Genomic DNA, 27,270 nt, shown 5'->3' on the forward strand with positions numbered 1-27,270 from the left:
GAGGTAAGCAAGTTAAAATGAGATCATTAGGGTGGCCTCTAATCCAATATGACTAGTGTCCTTAAAAATAGGGGAAATTTGGACACAGACACATGCATAGAGGGAGGAAGATGTGAAGACATGGAGAAGATGAACATCTACAAGCCAAAGAGAAAGGCCTGGACCAGATCCTTTCCTCACAGCCCTCAGCAGGGACCAACTCTGTCAACACCTAGATTTCAAACTGTGAGTAACCAGAACTGTGAGACAATACATTTCTGTTGCTTAAGCCACCCAATTTGGTACTTTGTTATGGTAGCCTTAGCAAACTAATATAGATTTTCTGGTGTACAGGTAAATTAGTTTTGAAATTCCTAATACTTAGCTCTATGAGAAACAGATTTACCAAACAGAGTACAAAGTTTTTGCCTTTAGCCTTATAATATCTAGTGAAAACACTGTTTTCCAAAGTCAGTTCCTTTTCTACCTACCCCTTCAATGAGGTTATAGTATATATTTATAATATAGTTAGATTAATTTGTCACAGCCTTCATTCCATCCCAGGATTTCTCATCATCTTGGTTGATTTGTTTTTAATTTGAATACAGCAAATGGATTTTGACAAATGCATCAAGTCTATAGGTATCCACTACCTGTAGAGTATAGAAGAGTTCCTACCCTAAAACATCCCCTCCCTCTGCAGTGCCTTTGGAGTCAACCCTTCACTCCTCCTGAATCCCTGGCAACCACTGGTATGTTTTCCATACCTATAATTTTGCCTTTTCCGTATGTCATATAAATGGAATTACATAATATATAGCCTTTTGAATCTGGCTCCTTTCACTTTAGCAAAAATGCATTTGAGATTCATACATGTTGTTGAGTAAATTAGTAACTGCTTCCTTTTTATTTCTGAGTAGTATTCGATTGTACCACTATTTATCCACTCACTTGTGGAACAATATCTTTGTTGCTTCTGGTTTTTGGCAATTACAAATAAAGTTGCTATAAATATTCCCCTCTAGGTTTGTGTGTGTTTCAACTCACGTGGGTAAATACCCAGATATGAGAAAGCTGGTTCTTTATGGTAAGTGTATATTTAACTTTATAAGAAACTGCTAAACTGACTTAATGACTGTACCATCCTGCATTCATACCAGCAATGAATGAAGGTTCCTATTGTTCCACATATACACCAGCATTTTGTACCATCAGTTATTTTTTTTTAATTTGAGCAGTTGTAATAGGTGTGTAATGATATCTAATTGTGGTTTTATTTATTTAATCTTATTTTATTTTATTTTTGACCATGATGTGCGGCTTGTGGGATTTTAGTTCCCCAACCAGGGATTGAACCCAGGCCCCTGGCAGTGAGGGCGTGGAGTCCTAACCACTGGACTGCCAGGGAATTCCCTGATTGTGGTTTTATTTTGCAAGCACTAAATTTTACAGATTCATCCCTGTTGCCATATTACATCCCATGTTCTGCTGTATAATTCTCTATGATGTGCATCTACCACATTTCACTATCAATTCTCCCAATAACAGACACTCCCACTGTCTCCAAATAATACCATGAAATTTATTTTCTTTATTCATTATGATCTCAGAGATTTCAGTATTTCTTTAGTTTCTTTTCATCATCAAGTTATTTCATACATGAGAGAAAATAATATCCAAACAGTCAAACAATATCCAAACCATATCTAAAAATCTTCTTGCATAGACTAGATCCTCAAATTTTCTCACGTAGACTCTATGATAAATATAGAATTGATGCAATTATTTTCAAAAAAGGATTATTTAGGGCTTCCCTGGTAGCGCAGTGGTTGAGAGTCCGCCTGCCGATGCAGGGGACGCGGGTTCGTGCCCCGGTCCGGGAGGATCCCACATGCCGCGGAGCGGCTGGGCCCGTGAGCCGTGGCCGCTGGGCCCGCGCGTCCGGAGCCTGTGCTCCGCAACGGGAGAGACCGCAGCAGTGAGAGGCCCGCGTACCGCAAAAAAAAAAAAAAAAAGAAAGAAAAAAAGGATTATTTAATAAAGCATTATGACTTCTGGTTTGTTTTCAATAACATTTCTTTCCTTTCTCCCTCCCTCTCTTGCTTTCCTCCTTGCTTCTTTCATTTCATCACTCAAAAAAATATTATTGAAGGTCTTTGCCTGTAGTAGTCATTGTTCAAGCCAAGGATATAAACAAAGAAGGACCCGACCCTGTAGTAGCTGACAATCTGGTGTAGTGTGTGTTGGGGGAGAAGGAAACATGGGAACATACATACAGACATACAGGAAAGAGTTGTTTAAAAACAGGCAAGGGAGTGCAGCCAGCTGTGCCCTGGTGAGATAGGGAAGGTTCTCCAGAAGAGATAAAGATTTGAACTAGTTGTTGAAGGATTAATAGAAGGGGAGAGGGACTTCCCTGGTGGCGCAGTGGTTAAGAATCTGCCTGCCAATGCAGGAGACACCGGTTCAAGTCCTGGTCCAGGAAGATCCCACATGCCATGGAGCAACTAAGCCCGAGTGCCACAACTACTGAGCCTGCGCTCTAGAGCTCACAAGCCACAACTACTGAAGCCCGCATGCTGCAACTACTGAAGCCTGCATGCCTAGAGCCCGAGCTCCACAATGAAGAGTAGCCCCTGCTTGCCGCAACTAGAGAAAGCCCGCGCGCAGCAACGAAGACCCAACGCAGCCAAGAAAAAGAAAAAGAAAAAAAAAAGGGGAGAACAGAGGGCATAAAAACACTTGTCATGTTGAAGGGCTGGTGAGTAGTTCAAAAATTATAAAATTTGGGGTCCATGAAAGTGGGTAGTGGGAAGTATGGCTAGAAAAATAGGATGGATTCTGATTGGGATGGGTTTTGCAAGTCTTATTTTGTCATGTAGACATCAAAGAGCCATTGAAGGTTTTATAACAAAGTAGAGTTTATTAGACTTGTATTTTAGAACCATAACTTTGGCATATAGGTCAGAGAGGAATGAGATTGGTAATAGGGAGACCAATTGCAAGTCTATTACAAATAGTTCACATAAGAAATATTGAACATAGGAATGGCTTGTTTTCTCCCTAAGTCGTCTATGTGTGAGAAACAAGGAAAAAAAGTAAAATCTGGGAAAGTAGAACTTTATTTGGCATGTAAGTTAGAAAAGAAAAAAAAACAACACAGCCATCAAAGAGCCACATAAGGGATCCTTGCAGTGAAGGAACTGTATCCTGCCTGACATGATGATACAGAAACTGACACGTGATAACATTGTAGAGAACTAAACACACAAACACACAAGAGGATTGAAGTAAGGGGAAATCTGAATAAGATTGTGGATTGTTGTCATCATTGTGGTAAACTGGGTAAAGTTTATGTGGATCTCTGCGTTATTTTATACAATCGTGTGTGAATCTACAATCATTTTAATAAAAATTTCAACTCAAAATGATAGCAAAATTAAGATATTTTCAAACCAAATATATATATTTTTATATATATATATATATATATATATATATATATATATATATAAATCTCCTTTTGGATGTAGAGGAAGAGATTTAAGGCAACTTTTCCACAATTCCTCACTGGAATTTTGATTGATTTTATGTTGCAGTCATATAATAATTTGGAAAAAAAATGGAAAAAAGAAAACCAACCAGATTCAAAACTAAGATAAGGTATTTAAATGTGTAGTTTTTTAGATGATAATTATGATTGGTTCCATATTTTACATATTGATTAATTGTGAGGGGAGAAAATAAACATTTATTTACTTACTTACTTTAAATACTTATTTACTTAAATGCAATCACTGCTCTGGGGGCTTACATATATTTTTCCATTTCATGCTGCTGAAAAGGCAAATTTTATTAGAATTATTAATGCACTTTTCAGACGGGGAAGCCTAAGTGTCAGAATGTGTAAGTACTTTTGCAAGGTCACAGTGTTAGGACTAAGCTAAGCCTGTCTGACTTTCAAGCCTATGTACCATGTAAGGTACATGTAAGGACAGTTTTCTTTCCTACCATGTAAGGACAGTTACAGACACAAGCATATTTAAGACAGCATCTCTGTCCCTGACTTCTCTGGTTGAGCTCTACAGTGTCTGTACCCAATACTAAGAAATGTGGAATATAGTACTTTTGTGGTTATCAGTGTGGATTATTTCAGCTCAGGAAAATATGTTTTCAAATTTGTGACAAGATAGCTTTGATAAAATATTTCGCAAAAAATAGAGTCAGATATAATTAGACTTCAGGGCAGTCCCTTCAACCTTTAAACAAAACAAAAACAAAAACAAAACCTCAGTAAGAGGGTTATAACATTTATTATGGAGTGTTTACTATCTGTCAGGTGCCAGGTTAAGCAACTTACGTGCTGTTTAACATCGCACAATGAAATAGGGATGAAACTTGGGCTATTAGACTTCAAGGCCACACTGCTAAACCACTGGGCTATAATGCTGTAAGCATCTACCAGATGAAATTAATGGGGAATGAAGAAAAACGGAACTCTAACGAAAAGTTTAGCATGATCCACGATCAGTGACCAGAGCCACCATTATTGTAAATTAATTACATGAGTTAACTACATTGTGTGATTTGGGGGCCTAAGGGGGTCTAAGCCATGAGAAAATCTCAATGCTATGCTCAGATTGGTCACCTTCTACCCCTTTATGTGATTTTATTTTCTCCACAGCTCTTTCACTTACTAATACCTAAGATTATTTCATTACTTGTCTATCACTTGCCCCACATCACCAGAACACAAGTTCAATAAAATTAAGAACCATGTCTTTCTTGTTCAATGCTGTATTTCCAGTGTGTCAAGTTGTTCCTGACATATAAATATTTGTTGAATTAATGCATAAATGATTGCCCTTCCTGGGTCTTAAATGGTAGAGGTTTAGATTTACAAACTGTGGTTCAAAAGATCACATTAAAAGGCATGCCTTATTAGCAATTTATTCGTGTTTCATTCCTTAAATTGGCTAGGATAATTGAAAGAAAGGGAGGAGGAAGCCGGAGGAAGGAGCTGGAGTAAAGGAAAGAGAGAATATAAACTGGTAACGATAAAGCCTTTAAATATGGCAGTGGGGGTTGAAGAAATTAGGAGCCTCGGATCAGTGCCTGAAATTGGTGGGGCACCCTGGAGTGGGATGGAAACCATCATGAATGCTAACTTCTCAATTTGGTCTCAGATGTTCAAACCACCAACGTGTATGGAAAGGAGGTGAAAGTTATTTACCTTTGATTAGACTGCGGTGCTCTTGAGGACTCCATTGAAATTAGTGCCAAGTGTACTGACATTTTGGGCACTGGTCTACCTAGTTTGTGTATTGTAGATTCTTCAGGAGGAGCCATTATTTTTTTTTAATTTTTAATTTTTTGCAGTACGCGGGCCTCTTACTGTTGTGGCCTCTCCCGTTGCGGAGCACAGGCTCCGGACGCGCAGGTTCAGCGGCCATGGCTCACGGGCCCAGCCGCTCCGCGGCATGTGGGATCCTCCCAGACCGGGGCATGAACCCGTGTCCCCTGCATCGGCAGGCAGACTCTCAACCACTGCGCCACCAGGGAAGCCCAAGGAGTCATTATTGATGTGATTATAATCCTTATTAGCCTTACATCATTGTCAAGTAGGATGTATATGAAGACAGAAAGTTGAGAAAAACAAAATAATCACATAAGAAAACCCAAAATGAATGGATAAACTCAGTAGCACAGAGTGGAAAAGGCAACTAATTTCAATGAGGTTGGGGAGTGCCGAGGGAAAAAACCATATCCTCTAAAATGGATTAGGGGTTGCTGCTAAACATGAGAATTACAAGAGATGACTCTAAGCAGTTAGAAGTTTCAAGGAATACAAGAGAGAATAGTTCTCAAACTTTTTAATCTCAGGACCCCTTTACATTCTTAAAAATTGAGGACTCCAAGAACTTTTATGTGTATTATAGATACCTATATTATCATATTTGAAATTAAAATTAAGAAATTTTAAGAGTAGTTATTCGTTATTTCATTTTAAACATTCGTTATTTCATTTCATTTTAACAGAAAAGAATCTTTCATATGAAACGTAACTACTTTTCAAAACAAAAAAAATTGAGTAGGTGGCATCGTTTCATGTTTTTGCAAATCTCTTTAACATCTGGTTGAACAGCAGATGACTGGATTCTAATATTTGCTTCTGTTTCCAGTGTTTCCATATCACATGTCATGTAGCCTCTGTAAAACTCCACTCTACACTTATGAGAGAATGAGAGTGCCAAGGCAAATAACATTTTAGTATTATTATGGAAATACTTTTGACTTTCCCTTTTAAAGAGTCTGGGGACCCTCAGACCACACTTCGAGAACCACTGTTTTAAGAGTTAATATTAGTCAATCCAGCTTCAACTGAAAAATAGCCATGAGGTTTCACAGGCCCTGAGGCTTTACATGGGATTTACTTTTTCAAAAAGATCAAACAACACTGTCCTCATTATAAAGCATCCAGACAATACACAAACATGCTATTTTCATCCATCGAAAGTCCTAAAGGATCGCAAGTCTGGTAGAAGGATGGAGAGGTAGTAATGAAGAGCATCCCCGGAAGCCACGGATACCCCTGAGTTAGGAGAAGCAAAACCAGCAGAAGACGCCGCCGAAGTGGTTAGAAGGAAAGAACTGTTGTTCTGAGGGGGAAAAATGGGCGGGGAGAGAAAATGGTTACCGGGGACCGGAGAGTTGCAGGAATTAGGCCGTGACAGCGTCGGGAACTAAGGAGCGCTCGCCGTTAGGATGCGGCAAGCCGGGACCCGGTGGCTGGCCCCCTGCCCTCACCCTTCCCAGTACCACGCAAGGGGGACGAGGTGAGCGGGGGGCGAGGCTGGCGGGTCTGGGCCCTTCCCGGGAACGGAAGGGGTTGCGAGTTCCTTTCCAGCGAAGCGGGAAGAAAAGAGATGGCTGGAGGCGTAGTAAGGGGCGGAGGCGGGAACCCGAGGAACCCAAGCTTGGCGCGGGAGGTTTGGAGGTCGCGGGGGGGAAAGAAGGACGGTTCTGTTGCTAGGCAACCCGTCCTGGACCCGCCTCCCGCTCGCGTTGCTAGGAGACGGCGAGGCCAGGGGGAGGGCGGTGGCGGGGGCCCTACGTGCTGACGCTAATTGTATATGAGCGCGAGCGGCGGGCTCTCGGGTCTTTTTTAGCGCCATCTGCTCGCCGCGCCGCCTTCTGCTCCTCCCGCCGCCGCCCTGAGTCACTGCCTGCGCAGCTCCGGCCGCCTGGCTCCCCGTGCTACCCACCGGTAACGGACGGGAACTCGAAGGGGAAGGGGGGACGTAGAGGCGGCCTGCGCGGAGGGAAGGGGTGAAGGGACGGGGAACCGCGAGCGGGGGCTGCTGGCCGCCCGGGCCTCCGGGGCCGTCCTGTGAGGCCAGAGCCCGAGCCGTTTGCGGAGTCTCGACCCCGCAGTCGGAGAGGGCCCTTGGGATCGGCCGGCGCTTCTCTGGGGAACCGATCAGGACACGCGGGGGGGTCGGTGCGGCCCGCGTGCTAGTCTGCACCGAGCTTTTGAGCTCCACCAGCTTCTCAGCGCGGACGGGAGCGAGGCCGCGGCGACGCCCGGGCGCCCGGAGGAGGCGGCGGCTGCGCCACTAGGGACCGGCAGGCGCCTGGGGTGCGGCCCGGGCCCAGGTCTGTAGCCCACCGCCGCCTCGACGCCCCCGCTCACTCAAAAATAATACTCGGAGGGAGGCCGCTGGGGGATGGAAAGAACCGCGGAGGCTGCGAATTCCGATGGGAGGGAGGGGCTGTGAGGGGACGAGGCCCCTGGGCGGGGAGGGGGCGGGGAGGCAGCGAGGCTCCTGGGCTCCCCGCCCACTGTAGGCGGCGATGGGTCTGGGAGGGGAAACCCCCGGCGGCTTCCCTCCGCACGTGGTCGCCGGCGGGGCCTGATTGGAGACCCCTGTCTGGTTGTCCCTACTTTACTGGAAGTTGTGGAGATGGTGGGACGTGAAAATGAATAGTGAGCCAATAAGTCCAGCCCTTGGGTTTCCAACTCTTCCCTGCTTCTCTTTGGTCTTAGTCTTTTTATTGGTACCGGAGGAAAGTGTGAACGTTAGGTGCTGAATGATGAAGCAGGACCTCCACTGCTAGGATTTTAAAGAATTAACACGTGTAAAGCGCTTACGTTAGCTGTTATTAACAAGAGATTCTTTTGGGTGTCTCAAGTACAAATTAGAATTAGGATGGGTATCTTGACCAGGGTTTTTTATTTGGGGAGAATTGATCCTAATCAGTCTAAGCCTGAACAGTTCTAAGGTGGAAGTAAAGGATTTGGCCTGCAATGTCTTTAATTTTTCTAGGACTTCTGTTGCTTTCTTACAAATTAGTTCCTTTGTTCACGTTCCCAGTCTAAGATAGTTAACCAGTTGTTTTGTTTTTAAGGTGAGTGGGGTTATGGTGGAGGAGGTATTACGGGGTGGAATGCGGCGTCAATGTAAACGTACTGAGCGAAGTGTGTAGTCTGCTGCCTTGTCAGTGCGCCCGCTTTGCCCTCAAAAAAAGAGGCAGGGCAGGGAGACGGGTAATGAGGTCCTTTAGGGGAGGGCTGGGTTTTCCGAGTACAAGAACCGGGCACATGATGTCCTCAAGGAGCCCCAATTTTATTCTCTCACTGTCTGATTATACTGTAAGGACTGCGCTTTAAAAGCTCACAACTTCAAACTGCTTGCCTGATTTCAGGAGAGCTGAGCTGGAAAACGAAATTTGCCAGTTTTGAAAATACGTAGCATCAAAATACCTTTGCAGAATAGTATTTAGTTCCTATTTTCTTGTCGGCTTTAATTAATCCTACTTCTATACGTACTTAGTAATACACCTTTGGCTAAGGGAAAAACCTTATATTTAGAAAAACTTATTTAAAGCTGACCGTTGGTAAATGAGGTTTACAGTGATCTTCTGGGGCTAAATCTCATGCTTCTTTCTAAGTTTTCTGAGTTCAAATTAACGGCACAAATCTAAAATGTGCCATTTACTTTTTAAGAAGACTGGTCCTTTTATATCACTCTGAAAACTTTGATAAAATGTATATGTTGCAAAGTACCTATTTTTGATATAGGACCTATTGACAGGGAAAATTACTAAGCTAATACTAAATGTGACACCCTTGTACTCTAGAGATTAAAAAAAAAAAACACACCCAACACTTGTACCAGAACTAATTTAATCCAGGTGCTATTTCTTTTATTACTTACTCAACTTGCCCATATTGCCTCGAGATGACTGATTCTAAACTCCCCAAAATGTATTCATACAGCATCCTTTTGCAGGAAAAGGGGCTAAAAAAGGTAGAATCTGATTGACTTAAAGGTATGAAGATGTCAACATACTGCTTTGCTTACTTTATTTTCTGCTTGATTGTAAATTTGAAATATTAATGAAAGGGGATGAACCCTGATCAATTTAGAAAACTAATGAACAATCTATTCATATTCTCAAGTCTAATCAAACCTGTAATTACTTGTGTTCTTAGTTGATTCTTTGAGTAAATATTTTAACTCCTGTTTGGACATACACCTTATTTCATGAGCCAAACAGGCAAATTGGTTGTCTAGATATAAAGTGTTGAGTTGTGATGAGTGCCCTGAAGAAAAAGAAAGTGGGGGAAGTGGGAGATAGTGTAGTATCTATAACCTTCTTTACATGAAGGAATTTGTTAAAACGGCAACATTAAGACCCATTTCATACTAATTTCATCTGAGTAAGTTCTCTCCCTGTTGGGCAGAGTAGGGGTTAGAAGGTGAGCACGGTTGCTTTCACTCATCCTTGTAAGTAAGTTGCTTAGTACTCTGACTGCAGCCCACTAGATCACATTACTGGGCTTGCCATGGAAAGTGGCCTCTACACTTCTGGTTACCAACTGTGCCTTTTACTGCTACATAGTTTGATGTATTTTTACTTGCTCAGAAGTTTTGTACATTGTGATTTTTTTTGGGAAAGGAGGCTATAATTTTGAAGAGTTTATTAATTTGAATTATTTTCTCAGGTAAAGAGGGTACATAAGAAGAGCACAACAGGCAGAAAATATTCTTGCATGATTATTCAGGCAATGTTTTACTCTGTGTGTATATTAACACATTTAATGCTCCTGGAGATAGCTGGTATCAACATTTTGATGAGGAAACTGAGGTACAGAGCAGTTAAAGAACTTATCCAAGGTTACATAATTGAACAATGATGATTTATAATAAGGATTTTATATTGGTTTAAAGGGAGTTCCCTTGACTTAAATTTACACTGTATACATCTGCTGGGAATTTAAAAGCACCCTGCTTGGGTTCCAATGGGCTTCAAGGGAAAGTTCAAGCACTTACAATCCTGAAGATTTCTTCCAACATATGTCTGATATGTGAATAAATTGTTTTAGTTTGTTATTGCTGAGTGAATTTTCAAGAAATATCAGTATGTTTCTCTGCTGTTGGGTCAGATGATCCCTTGAACAGAAGACAGTGTTCTCAAATAGGAGTTCATTTGGCTTGGGAGTGTAATACAAAAGTCACTTCTAGGTTGACTTTTGATATCCCTGAAGTGAAAAAAGCATAAAGAATGAGATGTGTTGTGCTGGAATCAAGTAAAGTACTGAGCCCCTGGACCACCGAAATTGTTAATAGAACAGCAATGTCCAAAATACAGATTTGTTTAAAATGCATTTGGAATGAGATATGAGGTCTGAAGTAAAGGGAAATGTTTTCCTTGGGATGTTACTGGCTCCCTTGGACTCTTTTGCTTTAAAACATTTGTAGTTCTTTTTTTTTTTAATTCTTTAAAAATTTTTATTTTTTAATTCTTATTTTCTTACTTTTATATTTTTGGCTGTGCCGCATGGCTTGTGGGATCTTAGTTCCCCAATCAGGGATCGAACCCACACCCCGGGCAGTAAAAGTGCGGAGTCGTAACCAACCACTGGACCGCCAGGGAATTCCTAAAACATTTGTAGTTTTTAATGATTGGCTGTTTCACCATGAAGTAGTCATTTTCTGTAAAGGAATATTACTATAGGTTACTGTATAATCTATGTAGCAGTAGGCTGATAGGGGAGGCCCCTTGGCTTTTGGAATAGTGGAATTGGCATGGGTATTGGAAGTCAGATTTTAATTCCTAGTTTTTTCACTTGTGTGTTGCTGAGCAAGTTGCTTACTAATCTGCAAATAAGAGGAAAGCATGTAATAATTTTCTACAGAGTAAGCTCCATGAATATTAGCTTTCTTTCCTTCTCATTGAAAGTAAGGAGAACAGAATCAGGTACACTGAAATGGTAGGTCATTTGATGTCTGGACATCTAGCTATTATAAGACCACAGAATAATCAAATGATGGTCTGATTGAATCACTTGTTTCCCCCTCTTTCTCCAATGGAAGATTTTCTTCATGTTCAAGTTCTTGGGTTAAGATTTGCCTTCAGTCATGTTATGAGCTGTCTTTCCATTGAGATCTTCTGTAACATATATTGTTTGGGTAGTGGGTTGAACCTTTTGTCGTAAACTTTAACCTCTTTAAACTTTAAAACAGTGATACCACCTTTTGGTTAAGGATTGTATTCTACTTTGAAGCTTTTTGTATTCTTACGTTGTAGATGTGTTTCTTGTAAGTGGGATGCAGTTGGATTTTGTTAAATCTAGTCTGACAGTTTTAAAAGGGAGCCTTTAGTTGATTTATGTAATCACTATGATTAGGTTTAAATCTGATTTTTGTGTGTGTGTACTTTTTATTTGTCCAAAACCTGTTTTTCTTTTAGGTTGATGTAAAAATAGGTATAATTTACTTGGTGTTCCTTGTACTTCGGAAGCTACATGTTCTCTTTCTGAAATTTTGGAGTCACCTTAGAAATTATAACATGCTTACTTAACATTAGAATAATCCATTTCCTCCCCCCCCTTATTCTCACCACTGACAGTGTTATGGTAGTTTAAATTTAACACTACACAGTGGTGATATTATGTCTTTTAAAATATTTGTTTAGGTATACGCTGATAGCCTTATTTCCTCTTATTTCTTCTTGTATCTTTAGATCTCGTGTTTGGGATCACTTGCCTTCTGCCTGAAGAATATACTTAATAGCATTTATTAATGAGAGTGCTGGAGATATTTTTGCCTGATATTTGTTTCACCTGCGTTCTTTTTTTAATTGAAGGAAACTTTTTACTTCTTATTTTTAAATTTATTTATTTTTGGCTGTGTTGGGTCTTCGTTGCTGCGCGCAGGCTTTCTCTAGTTGCGGCAAGCGGGGCTACTCTTCATTGTGGTGTGTGAGCTTCTCATTGCAGTGGCTTCTCTTGTTACGGAGCTTGGGCTCTAGGTGTGTGGGCTTCAGTAGTTGTGGCACATGGGCTCAGTAGTTGTGGCTTGTGGGCTCTAGAGCACAGGTTCAGTAATTTTGGCACACGGTCTTAGTTGCTTCTCAGCATGTGGGATCTTCCCGGATCAGGGCTTGAACCCGTGTCTCCTGAAATGGCAGGCGGATTCTGAACCACTGTGCCACCAGGGAAGTCCCTCACCTTCATTCTTAAAGGATGTTTTGGTTGGGTGTAATATTCTAAGATCCGTAGTTATTTTCAGCACATTGAGCACACAGTACGTTCTGTTGTCTTTTGGTGTCTATTGAAGAGAAAACAGTAGTCAGTCTTTTGTGCCTTTGAAGTTAATCTAAGTCTTTTCTCTGTGTGCTTTTTGAGGTGACTTCTGTCCCTATTGTCTTACATTTTCACTCATATATCTAAGTGTGGGTTTTTTATTTATTCTGATTGGAATTTGTAGGGCTTGTCTTTCATTACTTCTGGAAAATTCTTAGCTATTTATTTCTTCAAATATTCTGCCCATTCTGTCCTCTACTCCTAGAACTTGTATTAAATCTTTTTTAGACATTATTGTGTCCTAAAATGCTTTTTCAGTATTTTTTATCCTCTAGTCTCTGCCATACTTTGGAAGATTTCGTCTAAGCTCACTTCCAGCTCACTTAATTCTCTCTCCATCTGTGTTTGGTTTACTGTTAAACCTGCCCATTTAGTTTGATTTCTGTTATTTTTATTTCTAGAAGTTCTGTTTAGTTCTTTGCCAGATTTGCTCTATCACCTTTATTTAGTAAATGACTGTTTCTTGTAGGTACTGCTACAGACACTGTATTTTCAAACTTAATAAGCATGATTGTTTTTTCTGTGTGGTCTTTTTGACAATATTTAAGTCCATTCATAGGATGGGCTTCTGTTGTATTCTTTTCTGTTGCCCCTATTGTTCTCGAAAATTACTTTATGAATTATTTAAGGTCTAGGATGAAGGCACCTTTCATTTACATTTGGATACGCAGGTGCCTAGGAATGCTGAGATGGCTTTAAGCTCATAGCTTAAGGTTTTGGGTGCAGTGCAGATGAGGTGAATTTGGGCTTTTGAACAGGAGGACTTGTGTATTATCTCTGAGAATATAGCACTTTGAGGTTCCTGCTTAATTTGGGAGGTTTGCTATAAAGATTTCCTACCTTGAATAAGTCCAGGGCTTTTGGTTTCACCAGACAGTAGTTCAAATTTGATTGGCAGTTGCCCTCAGGGCAAAAGCAGCTTCCTTCTACTTATCCTTTTGCTTCCTGTTTTGCCTTCAGTTTTGTGTTAGTAATTTCTTACTATCTTATTAACATTTTCCCATGCTTTTAAGATTTTAACACATATTTTATTCTGTACTTTTAATTAGTTTTCATTGGTAGAGTTGGTCTGAATAATCTAACTTGTCACTACCAGGAGTGGAAATTCTTCAGAACTCTTAGAAAGCAATTTCATGTCTGATAAATAAAATTCTCATTGATTTTACTTAATGTTGTTGACTGCAATAAAAAAAAAATCAATGCAGGTGTTAACCTAAACTTGTGTTTTTCAGTGTGATCTGAATGTCTGAGGGCCACCTGCCTCAGAAGCTGGGTTTCTTATTTCAAATGCAGATTTTTGCGTCCACTCCTTGGTTTTGAATCTGGGTATGGGAATAGCTCCTTTATTTTTAGTTTTTTGATTTATTTGTAATTCTAGATTTACAGAAAAGTTGTAGTTCAGAGTTCCCGTATGCCCGTTACCCAGTTTCCCCTAATGTTAACATCTTATACTGCCATGGTGCATTTACTGGTCAGTCTGCATTTGTCAAAACTGAAAGAAGCTGTTTTTAGGCATCATTCTAGCTAATTATTTTGCAGGAACACTGACCCCATGTAAAGGGTAATTCAAAATGGACAGAATGAAAAACATTGTGTGTGTTTATTGAGTGTTAACTAGGTGTCAAACACGAATCTTTTACATGAATTTGCTTCTTAATAAGAGAAATCCAATGAGGGAAAAATTTTCTCCTGCTTTTTGAAGATGATGAAATAAGGCCAGAAGTTGTTTGCCTGAGCTAGATTGCTACAAAGCTGTTGTCAACCCAAATGATCTGACTGCAAAATTTGGCATACTTTTTTTTAAAACACAAAAGTGTATACAACCAAGAAACCTAATTTAGCCAGAATGCGCAGATTGGAGAAGGCATCTCTGAAGAAGTGAATGCCATCTTGTTGTATCTTGAATCCTCTGTAATAAAGAATCAAAAGAATTTCATTATAAGAGTTTGAATTCTAAATGTAATGCCACAAGGTGGACACTGAGGGTAGAAGTGTAACCATTTTTCTGTGAACATGTTAAAATGATATAAAAATTTGAATTTAGAAGTTTTGGGTGTTTTTTGTTTCATACTTTTGATAATTGCTGGATTTACTACACTGTATATTCAACCCGGCAAATTCTAAAATGTTATTAAATAAGTATCTGTATAGGAAAACCGAATAATGCAGAATGAAACGTAAGTTCTCATTTACTTCCAATCTTTTCTCTCTTATAGGTAGCTCCTGTTAGGTTTCTGGTGTATCTTTCCAGAAATGTCTTATTCACAAGAAAGTATGTACATGTATGAGTATGCACATTCATATATATCCAGATTGGATTTTGCCATACATCCTTTACCCCTGCTTTGGTGCTCTTTCCATATCAACTCAGATCTGCTTCATTTTTTTATTGCACAGCATTCCATTGTATGCACATTAATACTAAGGTTTTTTTTGTATACTGCTTTGTATACTTTCTATACTCCTCTGAAGGATATGATGCAGTGATTGGAAAAAGCAGATATAATACCTGTAATCATGAATTTTATGGCCTGGTCAGTTGTGGGGAGACAGACATTAGTCAAATAATCACAATAATTTATAATTACAAACTTGAGACATTGTATGATGGAAAGAAATGGAGCTTTATAGGAGTGTGTACAACCCAGAAATCTTACTTAGCCAGGATGTACAAGTTGGAGAAGGCATCTCTGAAGAAGTAAATGCCAGCCTGTCCTGTCTTGAAGAAGTAAATCTTTGAGCTGAGAGCCAAAGAATGTGTAGGACTGGGAAGAACCTATTAGGTGAGCATGAAACATTTACAGACCCTGAGACCCTTTAATTTTTTTCAAGGTAGGTTCTCATAAGCGAATAACCAAGGCTGGAGATGGACATATTTAAGGCTTTTGTTATTCCCATGGCCAAAGTGCTCTCCAGAAAGATAATGGTTTAAAGGAACACTAGCCATATTTAAGAATGCATATTCACCATAATTTTCCCTGCATTAAAAGAAAATCCTTACTCTGATTTCGTAGACAAGTTTGAATCCCGCTTGTGTTTCTTTGACTGATTGAATATTTTTCTTATTTTTGAATTAGTATCTTCATAATTTTTTGATAAATGTTTTGTTAATGCTAGCTAATTAACCAGCATCACTAGAGAAATTTATCAATGCTGTTAGAAATTATTTACAGCAAACAGAAAGTGTATAAAATAGAGTAGGATACATTAGGAAGAAATATTTCTAAATTGTCTAAAGGGTGGATGTTGGATCAGCAATACTATTCCAAATGAAAGCACTTCACTGCTAAAATCAGTAACTCTTAATTCTTTAAGTGAAAAGCATATTAAGCATGTTGGTACGAGGAATCACATCTTGTAGCATCTTGTGAGTTAAACTAAGGTTTTAATTTTTAAAAGATTAAAAATTGATTTTAATGTGGGATTCTAACCTTAATTTTTTAAAAAGTAATCTGTGCATTACCTATGGCATTCAGCCATTTTTCTGGCTCAGTGTAACACATTTTGTCTTAGTTTTGGCTTTCCTTTTTTTTTTAATTTTATTTTTTGTACAGCAGGTTTTTATTATCTATTTTATAAGGTTTTGGTTTTCTAAAAGCAGTATTCTCTAAATTAATACTAATCTTATAGTACAAAAGAACTTAGGACATGCTCTGATCAGTCCTAACAGTATTCAGGTCTGACAACCAAGAACATTATGGACAGTGTGCCAGCATATCCGGGGTAGGCTGGGAGTGTGGTGGTATTCAGTGATGTGACATGAGGTACATTCGCGGAGATGAGGAAGGTTTACTTGACATAGATTGGGACCAGAGCTTTTTATAACTGCCATTAAATAGTTTAAAGGGCTGACATTTGATAACAAGAATTATTAAACTAAAAAAAAAAAAAAGATCTCCAGGGGGAGCATAATGAGTACAGTACAGCATGTGGCAGATTTTAACTTTTTAACATGAATTTGATAAAAATTAATACTGTAAAAATCAAGTGGGTTTGAGAGAGGTAAAACAGTTGTCCACACAAAGACTTTTATACACAAATGCTCATAGCAGCTCTATTTATAATAGCCCCCTGCCAAAAGAAAACCCAGATGTCCATCAGCAGCTGAATATTTAAACGTACAATAGAATATATGTTTTCTATGGAATACCATTATACAATAAAAAGTAATGAATATTTGATAAATACTACAACATAGATGAATCTCAGAATAATTTTTCTGAATGAAAGAAGCCGGACTGGGGGGAAAAAAGTACATACTGTATGATGGCATTTCTATAAAATTCTAGAAAGTATGAACTAGAGTGACAGCAGAGCAACAGTTGCCTGGGGTGGGAAGCAGGAAGGGGAGAAGGGAAGTGTTCTAACAGGGCAGGGGAAAAACTTTGAGAGTGATGGATATGTTCATTATTTTGACTTTGATGATGGTTTCACGGGTGTATATATATGTGAAAACTTGTCAAAGTAAAAAAAAAATCAACTGGGTTTGATCTGTGAGGTACTAAGCAGCCCAGAAATTTAAGCAAAAATTGACCATTCATGGTTGTTAAAGGAATTTGAATAAAGACTCTTTGTATTGTTCCTTTCCTGTGATTCTAGCATACATTAGATTTTCACCAACAGTGCTATTGTAAAAACCCTTGCCCAATAGATTCTGAATGCCAAGTAGTAACTTGTAAGCAGCATCCTCTGAAAAATTACTTCAGTGACTAGTGTCTGTGTTCCGTGTTTTTTCTTGAAATAGTTTTAACGTGATATTCATTTAAAGGTTTTGGTTTCAAATGTTTTTATTGGTTATAAATAAGTCGTATGCTCTTTCTTTTTAACATTGATGTTTCTCTCCATAGATATTTGGCGTTCATACAACATGGCAGACATCGACAAGTAAGTGGCAGATAGTTGGTTCCTTTTTCAGATTTGGCATCACTTTGTACCGTGTGATGTAGTTAACAGCAGTACAAATTATGTACTATGAAAATGTATGGTAATGACATGCTTTAGTGCCTGCTATTTTAAAAGTTGGGTACAATGTATTCAAGACAAAATATAGTATACATAATCACTGTCATAAATATAGTAAACCGTTTGTCAGTATTTATTCTTAGGGAAGTGCTGAGCACAATAATGAGTCATAAATATTTGGAGAATTCATTTTTACCATTTCTCAAAGATTTTACTACTTGCGTTGTAAAGTATCGTACATATAAGATAAAAAGTGTGTGAAGCTTATGTGTAGAATTTAAAGAATAACAGTACACTTGTGTACAAGTTTTTAAAAATGGATCATTACTTTTAGAAGCCCTGTGTGCCCCTTCTCAATTGCATCCTCCTTTTCTCTCCAGAGGTGTCAGTACTATCTTGCCTTTTGTCTAATTCGCTTCTTTGTTTTTCTTTAGAGTTTTACAACCTACAAATTCTTAATCAGTGTTTACTTTTGAAAATCTGAATAGCAGTTACAAACTTAGCTGTGTAAAGAAAAAAGCAGTGTTAGTTGAAGGGTCCAAGGTAGGAAAATAAAAAGTAAAGGAGTATCTGGGTCATGGACTGGCTTCAGCTTTCCTGAGTCTTTACAAGGGCTTATTTTGGAGAAGTCATTGGGCAAGGTCATACATCCTGGAAACATAGGTTTATTGAAGTTGGCATCTGTCAGGGTTCTAGTGTGGATGGGTGTCTTGCAGAAGTATGGTGAAGGAGAATGAGGTGACCTGCACTGTTTGTTGCTGTTTGTAATTTCACAATAGTCTGCCAACTCAGGAATAGGTAAAACAGAACATTTCAGGATGAAGGGGTTATGATGTGATTATCCACAGCTGTTGTAGGCAGCAGAACATGGAGGTGGGAGGGCAGGAAACTTATATCATAAGGGCAACACATTCAAGTACTTACACGAATTTGGCCAATCCTCCCATGTATACTGTCTTCAGCATAAAAAGAAGAGTGGCAGCAGACATTTTAGTGATAATGGCTGTCAAAGTGATTGTCTCCTGAATCACACTGCTCCAGTGTGGATTGCTTGACCTTGGTTGCCAATTGTCATTGTGGATTTATTTTATCTTCCTGGGGTTTCCTTTTGTCTCTCCTCTCTTGGGTGCTGTTTGCTATATCCCATGTTTTCTTTTTTTGGTTCTTTGGTTTAGTACCTTGGAAGAGTACAAGGGAAGTAAATTCTTTTGAGATGGCATGACTGAAGATGACTATTTTACCCTTCTGCTTGATATTTGGGGTGTAGAATTGTAATTTAGGAATCACTTTTCTTTAGAATTTTGAAGGCATTGCTCCATTGTCACCTTGCTTCTAGTGTTGCTGTGTTGAAGTTCAAAATCATCATAATTCTTGATCATTTGTATGTAACACTTTTTAAAAAACGTAGACATGTGTGTCTATTTCTGGAAGCTACTCTGGCTTTGGAGTTCAGAAATTTTTACATTGTTAGGTCTTTTTTTTTTTAATCTCTTGTTAGGCATTCAGTGGTGGACTCTCAGTCTGGCAACTTGATAGCTGTCAGTTCTAGGGAATATTCTTGACTTATTTTGTTGATTGTCTTGTTCCCATTTTCTATTTCTGGAGCTTCTGTTATATGTTGGACTGGTTCTTGTGATTACCTTTTGTCCTAGTTTCCATCTTTGTCTCTTTGCTCTTCTTTCTGGGCAAAGCTGAAGAAACTTTATCTTTTAACTCTTGTATTGAGTTTCTAAATTTCTGTTTTAGTTTTCAAGCGTTCCTTTGCTCTCTGTTCCTATTTTTATAGCATCTTGTTCTTACTTCACTGATTGTAATATCTTTTCTCTGGATGTTCTTTCCCCTGTATAGTCTGTTTGGTCTTAAATTTTTCTTTCCTGTTTTGGTCTCCATGTAGGAGGCTTTCCTCAAATAGGAGGTAATACTTGTTTGCTCTTTAAGACTGGGTGGGGGAAATGCATAGTTGAAGGATGTTTTTTAAAACTTAATTGGCGAATTTGACTGTTGGGAGGGGGGGAGTGCTTTCAATTTAGGATTTTAATGTGGGCTCACCAGGGCAGACATTTGTTGTGAGACTCCCCACTGTCAGAATGGCATTTTTTTTGGGGCTGGTCACATACCCCAGTAAAGAGTGTTGGGGTAAAGATACGGCTTCCATACATTTGGGAACTAACTTGGGAGAAGGCAGCTGGGGAGGGGTCTCTGCATTCAGCATTCTATCAGTAGTATGTATATATCTGTGATCCTCTAGTCTGAGCTTCCAGTTCCCTTTCCAGAGAAGAAACTGTTCTGCTAGAGTGATAAAGAGGATCTAAGGATTTAACTGTTTATTAGTTTTTGCTTAGTTCTCCCTATTTTATCCACCTTCACCCCCAAGCCCTAGTTCTAGAAGTGTCCTTTTTAAGATTCTGTGTTTAGGCTCGTTCTCAGCTCTACCACTGCTGACTTAGATTTCAGTTGTCGGTGAATTTGCTGCTTTTTGTCTCCTTGTCCTTCAGTATTTGTTTAAAAACCCCTTTGTCATAATTTTAGTGGAGATTTTGGAAGGATTAAGATCAGATGAGTATGTGCAGTCTGTCATCTAACATTCATTTTGTCTTAAACTTCGATAAAAGAGTAAGTTGGTTGTGGTAGCTTGATTCTGCCCTATGCTTCCCACCCCATTATTTACTATTGGATGCCTGTGAGCTCTTAGGAGGGTAGGAGGAAGAGGAAGATCCTTGTTCTTTAAAGCAGGAGTCCGCAGACTTTTTCTTCAAAGGACCTGATCGTAAGTATTTCAGGCATTTTGGGCCATGAGTTTTCTGTTGCAGCTATTTCAGCTCTGCCGTTGTAGTGTGAAAGAAGCCAGAGACAATACATAAATTAATGTGGCTGTGTTCCAATAAAACTTTATTTACAAAAATAGGCCTGGGCTGGATTTGGCCATGTGACACAGTTTGTGGACTTCTGTTTTAAAGCTTTAAGTTTTAGATGTTCAATAAATGATTGAATGAGATGGCACTGGAGGAAGAGCTGTTCCATGTTGTCTTTATGCTTAACTTTATAGTGAATAAAAGATATGCCCAAAATAATCTGTATTGTTTCTGATGGGAAGGCTGTTTTTTTTTTCCCTTTGTTGACAGAAACAGATTTTTCTAGCAGAATACAGTTGACCTTTTTTATAGTTCCTATATGAAAAATTAATTTTTCAAATGCTATTTCTAGACTAACCAAATACCATACTAAAATGTAAAATAACACAAGGAATTGTATGATGATCTGTATGTTGAGTTAGATATCCTAATTCCCCATTTTAATGCTGATTGTAATCTCATGTTCAAAAACTAGATTTTTAAGATGAAATGGGAAGAATGTTATTACTTTTTACCTTCTCTTTCAATGGTCCATCCTCCTGGCTTTACTCTAAGCATGAAGTAGACTCAGGTCTTCTTAACTTTTACTGTTCTTCCCCATCTCCCCTATGAAGTGAAGAAAAAAGGAAGGTCCAAAGATAGTAAGTACAGGCTGACGTGGTTGTTCCACAGCCACCAGGGATCCAGGATCCTTCTGTTTTTCCAGACTCCTTAATTTATTCTTAGCTGGTGAGTTCTGTTCTCTAGGATGCCTCATGGTCCAACATGGCTGCTGGAGCTCTAGCCATCATATCCCTGTTCTAGGGAGGGAGCAATATCGAAAAGGGTTCCAGCTGTTTACCATTCTATTAAGGAGGCTTTATATATATATATATAAAATTCTACATTCCTCTTTTTTTACCTTACTGCCAAAAGATGGTTATATAGCCACATCTAGCTGAAAGGTAGGCTGGGATATGTAGACTTTTTAGCTTGGTTTATTACCATCTCATATAAAATCAGAGTGCTGTTACTAGGAAGAATGAAACCAATGGATTTGGGTAGAAAGCACATACTTTCTGACATTACATCCTCTGAATCACAACCTGTCAAACCACATTTTTAAAGCTTAGAGTATAAACTTTATATTAGACCATATGCTTTTAAATGAAATTTTAAGTATTTCCAATTTGTCCTTGTTTACATATGAAGTTAGAAAACTGAATCACCCTTTGGATTTCCTACTTCATATTTTTGAAAGAGGAATATTCACCTAGAAAATGAACTGAAGTTTTCTATAATTTTTTTTTTTTTTTTTTTTGGGTAATTGGTATATTTGAACCTTGGTGTGATACTATAATATTATAGCAAAGAACAGTCTGAACTTGATCAAGATTTGGATGATGTTGAAGAAGTAGAAGAAGAAGAAACTGGTGAAGAAACAAAAATCAAAGGTATTATTTTAAATTCCTTCAGGAGCCAGTGATTGCTGGCGCGTGTCTTCTGGAGGGTAGTAGTAAATATCATTCTCTTTTTGGATACTTGTCCACTTTACTGACTAGCCAAACCTGCAGTAACAGTTTTGTGTGTAAATGTATGTTTGGGATGGGGAGGGGGGAGGGAGGGAGGGAGGAAGGGAGGGGCAGAGGGAGCTGGAGATGGAGAGGAGTGGTAGTAAGCGAGGAGGGAATGGATGTAGTGACCTAGCAGAAGTCACTGTGTGTACGCTCTACTGCTGGAGTGATGTCATAGCTTGTCAAACAGTTGCCTGTGAGATATGTCTCAATTTAGGTACGTTATAGGTGGTGGTAGGAGTTGTTTCTAGTGGTGCTTCTAAATAACACTAGCTTAGACTTATTTGAAAATGTTTAGTATTTAATATGTAGAAAATACGTAGTGTGTATGTCTGTTTTTAATCCATTCCAACCGATCAAAAAGAGACATTTATTAAATGTAGACAAAATCATTTCAAAATTTTCTTCAGCAAATTATTTTTAAAGGGGGTAATAATGGTAGTGGGGAATTATACTGCTTTAGGATATGCCCTGTAGCTTAGGAGCCAAGAATATCAACGTACCAGATGACTCAACTTCTCAATTTTTTTTTTTTTTTTTTTGCGGTACTCGGGCCTCTCACCGCTGCAGCCTCTCCCGTTGCGGAGCACAGGCTCCAGACGTGCAGGCTCAGCGGCCTTGGCTCACGGACCGAGCCACTCCGCGGCATGTGGGATCCTCCCGGACTGGGGCACGAACCCGTGTCCCCTGCATCGGCAGGCGGACCCCCAACCACTGCGCCACCAGGGAAGCCCCTCAACTTCTCATTTTTAAGACAGAATGAGGTTTATTCTGAAAAGACTGCTGAACTTCTATCTTCAGCTTTCATTGTGCAGCGTTTTTTTAAAAGATACAGAACTGTATCTTTAGTGGCCAGTATTGGTATTTCTGAAAGCATGTTGGTTATCACAGCTGTACTCATCCAATAATAAAATCAGTATTAGAAGTAAATTGATGTTTAAAAACAAATTGGGAAAATTAATCGTAATTTTTTGGTGAAGTCTGTATTGATGGAGGAAATAAGATAGCAAAATAATTTGTTTTGCATAAATCTAGGTTATTTTTAGATTTAATATAATTTTTAGATGCCATTAATAACCAAATTTTGTTTGGCTTTAGTTACAACTTTTGACTATCTCAGTTGTTAACTTTCTCTGTTCAGATACCCACAAGCACATTATACAAGCATCAACGAAACGTTCAGATTCATTTGACCATCTTTGTCCCAGGCTTGAAACTGTCACTGTATTTGCAGTTTTCTTGTATGTGTTGTTTGACTTCAAAGGGTTATCAAGGATCATAGATAGGCATCTGGATGAATCTTTGAGCTTCCCAAAACACAAGGTGGGTAAAACAAGGTAGTAGGAAAAGAAAGGATAATGTTCATAGTAGTTGTGGCAGTGGCCTTGAGAAATGGTGTACGTTAGACATCATTAGAATCTGAACTTTTCCTGTACACTGGGTTTTCCTAGAGTGAATTTTCTTTAGCTTGCTGCTCGTCTCTACTCATACCAGCGATTTATGAGCTAGTCAGGAAAGTTTCATGATTGGATTGTCCTATTCAAATAGCATGATACATTTTCATAAAATCCTTCTTTCAATGCCCTTTTTTTTTTCAAAGCGCGTCAGCTGACTGTTCAGATGATGCAAAATCCTCAGATTCTTGCAGCCCTTCAAGAAAGACTTGATGGTCTGGTAGAAACACCAACAGGATACATTGAAAGGTACAAGTTCTTCTTTTTCATAGTCCTTATTTATCTTTCTATAATCAACATTGCAGGTGTATATTTTTAAGGCCATCTGGGACTTAATGTATGTCACAATGGAAAGCTAGTGTTCATTAGTATCTAGTATAGGATTATTGGGAGTTTAAAATTTTGCTGAGTACAGGTTTAGAGTTGGTCTTTTAAAGTTTATTTTGGTTCATCTCCGTAGGGAGTATACTGATCTTAAATCATTTCTGAGATTTGTTAGAAATGCACAGAATTAAAAGAAATACAGATTTCTTATTTATTTCATTGGTGATATAAATCACTAATAATAGCCCAAATATCTTATTCTGCTTATAATTTTTTACATAACTTTATAATTCTAAGATCTCTCCACATTGCTGTCTATATGTATCTCTCGTCATTAGTTTCTAGCTTCTAAATGTTTCCTGGTACTCTGTGATGTGTGTCCACCATGCTTTATTATATGCTTTTTCCTTGATGGTCATCCAGTTTGTCTCCAAGCTTCATCAACACGAATTCAGTTGTGATGTTGTTCACGCTTGTGTATGTCCTCTTAAGGAGCTGTGTAGGAATTTCTTGGGATATGTACTTATCAGTGCAATTGTTAATTATGGGATATGTAGACCTTCAGTACTTCCAGGTGCTTTCTGCAATGCCTATATCCAGTATGTGAAGGTCGCTTTACCCTTGTGTCCTTGCCAACAATTGACATCATTCAGCTTTATAGTTTTTCTGTTTTTACCAATCTAAGAGGTGCAGGCTCATTTTGTTTTACTTGTATTTTCTGATTTCTAATGGGTTGAGCTTGCTTTCATAAATGATTGCGAGTGAGCCTTTTAGGTTGCTCATTTTGTACCCTTTTGCCCATTCACATTTTGGGGTTTACTATCTTTTTTTAAAAATTAATTTATTTTTGGCTGCGTTGGGTCTTTGTTGCTGCACGTGGGCTTACTTTAGTTGCGGTGAGCAGGGGCTTCTCTTTGTTGCCATGCACGGGCTTCTCATTGTTGTGGCTTCTCTTGTTGTGGAGCACGGGCTCTAGGCGTGTGGGCTTCAGTAGTTGTGGCACTCGTGCTCAGTACTTGTGACTCACGTGCCCAGTACTTGTGGCTCATGGGCTCTAGAGCACAGGCTCAGTAGTTGTGGCGCATGGGCTTAGTTGCTTCACAGCATGTGGGATCTTCCTGGACCAGGGTTCGAACCTGTGTCCCCTGCATTGGCAGGTGCATTCTTTTTTTTTTTTTTTTTTTTTTTTTGCGGTTTGCGGGCCTCTCAGTGTTGTGACCTCTCCCGTTGCGGAGCACAGGCTCCGGACGCGCAGGCTCAGCGGCCATGGCTCACGTGCCCAGCCGCTCCGCGGCATGTGGGATCTTCCCGGACCGGGGCACGAACCCTTTTCCCCTGCATCGGCAGGCGGACTCTCAACCACTGCGCCACCAGGGAAGCCCGGCAGGTGCATTCTTAACCACTGTGCCACCAGGGAAGCCCTGGTTTACTGTCTTTTTCTTGTTTTGTAGGAGTCCTTGTGTATTCTAGGTTTTAATCCCTTATCAGTTTTAGACTTTGTAAATAATCTATTGTCATTTCTATTAATTTTGTCCACGGTGTCCTCTATTAAATCCTTAATTTTTATGTTTGTTAAATTTTTTGACATACGGCTTGTTCTTCTGAAGATAAGTCTTTCCTTACTCCTTCTACATTTCCTATTGACTAGTTTTACCTTTTACCTTTAGGTCTTTAATCCCTTTAGAGATCACCTTTGTATTTCATATTCAATAGGCATCTTTCTTTCCTTTCTTTTTTGGTGAGCTAGTCTTTATAATGCTTCACTAAACAGTTCATGCTTCCCCCCATTTATTTGTGTTACCACCTTTATTGTATATCAAATTCTTACAAACACCTTTGTCTCTGAGCAGCACTCTTCTTCATTGGTTTTTTGCTTGTTCTTTTGTCATTGTCCCACTTAATTACTCTGGCTTTATAGTATGTCTTAATATCTGGCAGGGTGAGTTGCTTTCTTCTACCACCCCTCATCCACCATGGAACACACTTTTAAGGTTGATCTTACCATCTGTAGCCCTTTATCCCATGTATGGTTGAGAGTAAGTTTATCAGGGTTCTCTTAAAAAAACAAAAACCCTCAAAATAACAAAAAACTAGAATTTTCTTAAGAATTCCAATATCTTTTTAGTATTAGATTGTCTCATCCATATCCTTGTATTTATTCAGATCATATTCTGTATCTTTTATTACAAAGTTTTCTTCTTGGTTAATTCCTCTATATTTGTGTTGCTGTTGTGAATAGTATTTTTTATTATATTTTCTGGTTGGCTGTTCTTGATAAAGGAGTACTACTGATTATTATTTTTTTAAAGTTGATCTTGTGTCCAGAAACCTTGCTACTCTTATTGTATAGTAATTTGTTCTGTTATTTCTCACATAGCCCCAAAGATCTTATCTGCAAGTGGCAGTTTTAACTCTAATCTTCCACATTACACCACACTGCGTGTTTATTTTTCTTTCTTTGTAACATTAGCCAGGACTTTCAATACTGTGTTAAACGTTAGCATTAAAAATGGGCATCCTTGTCTTATTTCTTATCTTAACCAGGAATGAGTATGTAATCTCTTCATTAATGTGTCTGTTTGTGATTTATTATGACCTTTTTTCCTTTATCAATTCAGATGGTCTTTTGACTTTTTCTTTGAATCTACTAATTGTATATTAAATATGGTTTTGGAAACCTCAGTTGGGCAGTTAATATTTTATTTAGGGTCCTTATTTATTAGTGAAAAGAGCTTGTGTGTGCCTGTACACACACACACACACACGCACACACACACTTTATTTAGGGTCCTTATTTATTAGTGAAAAGAGCTTGTGTGTGCCTGTACACACACACACACACTCTCTCTCTCACTTTATTTAGGAAACTTATTTATTAGTGAAAAGAGCTTGTGTGTGCCTGTACACACACACACAAACACACACTCACTCACTCACTCACTCACTCACTCACTCTATCCCTGATTTTAGAGTCAAGATTTCAACTGCCTAGAAATGAACAAGATTGCTTTTACTTTTTTCTTTGTTTTCTGGAACAACTTGTATAAGATAGGAATTCCTTGAACAGTTGGTGGAACTCTTCTAAAAATTGACTTCGGCCTTTGGGATTTGGCAACTAGAGGTCCTGGGGAATTTATCCTTTTTCTTTTTTTTTTTCTTTTTTAATAACATACTAACTGACCTCTTCAATTTCTCTTGTGCCAATTGTGGAGTTTTATGTTCTTCTAAAACTGTATGTGTTTTATCTAGGTTTCAAATTGATTAGTGTATAATTCATATTTTTAAAAATCTGATTTTTCCCTTTCATATTCTGTATTTTGTATCTGCATTAGTTTTGCCAGTTGTCTCAATCTTAATGTTTTGATTTTCCATTTGCATTTTTTTTTGTTATTGCTTTTTTTTTCTGGCTTTAATGTTATTTCCTTATGTGGGTTTGCTCTATTTCCTTCCCAGTTTCTTAATTGCCTGCTTAGTTCATTTAATTTAAAAAAATT

At 38.7% G+C, this 27,270-nt stretch overlaps 1 protein-coding gene across 7 annotated transcripts in view; it reads left to right on the forward strand.

The window, feature by feature from the left end:
- Positions 1-7,104: 7,104 nt before the first annotated feature.
- NAP1L1 (nucleosome assembly protein 1 like 1) overlaps positions 7,105-27,270 on the forward strand; it is a 32,952-nt gene continuing 12,786 nt past the window's right edge. For 5 of the 7 annotated variants that reach the window (XR_012324287.1, XR_012324288.1, XM_019918457.3 and 2 more), the window contains exons 1-3: positions 17,479-17,515; positions 21,793-21,878; positions 23,599-23,701. Coding sequence is in view for 5 of the 7 variants with exons in the window: in XM_019918457.3 (XP_019774016.1) it covers positions 17,499-17,515; positions 21,793-21,878; positions 23,599-23,701 (206 nt within the window). In the remaining 2 variants the exon portion in view is untranslated. Of the gene's footprint in view, positions 7,247-17,478; positions 17,516-21,792; positions 21,879-23,598; positions 23,702-27,270 lie in introns of those variants that run through there. The other 2 variants (XM_019918454.3, XM_019918460.3) reach the window with 2 other exon arrangements.

The sequence above is a fragment of the Tursiops truncatus genome, chromosome 11 (genome assembly GCF_011762595.2).
Source record: "Tursiops truncatus isolate mTurTru1 chromosome 11, mTurTru1.mat.Y, whole genome shotgun sequence".
NCBI lineage: Eukaryota > Metazoa > Chordata > Mammalia > Artiodactyla > Delphinidae > Tursiops > Tursiops truncatus.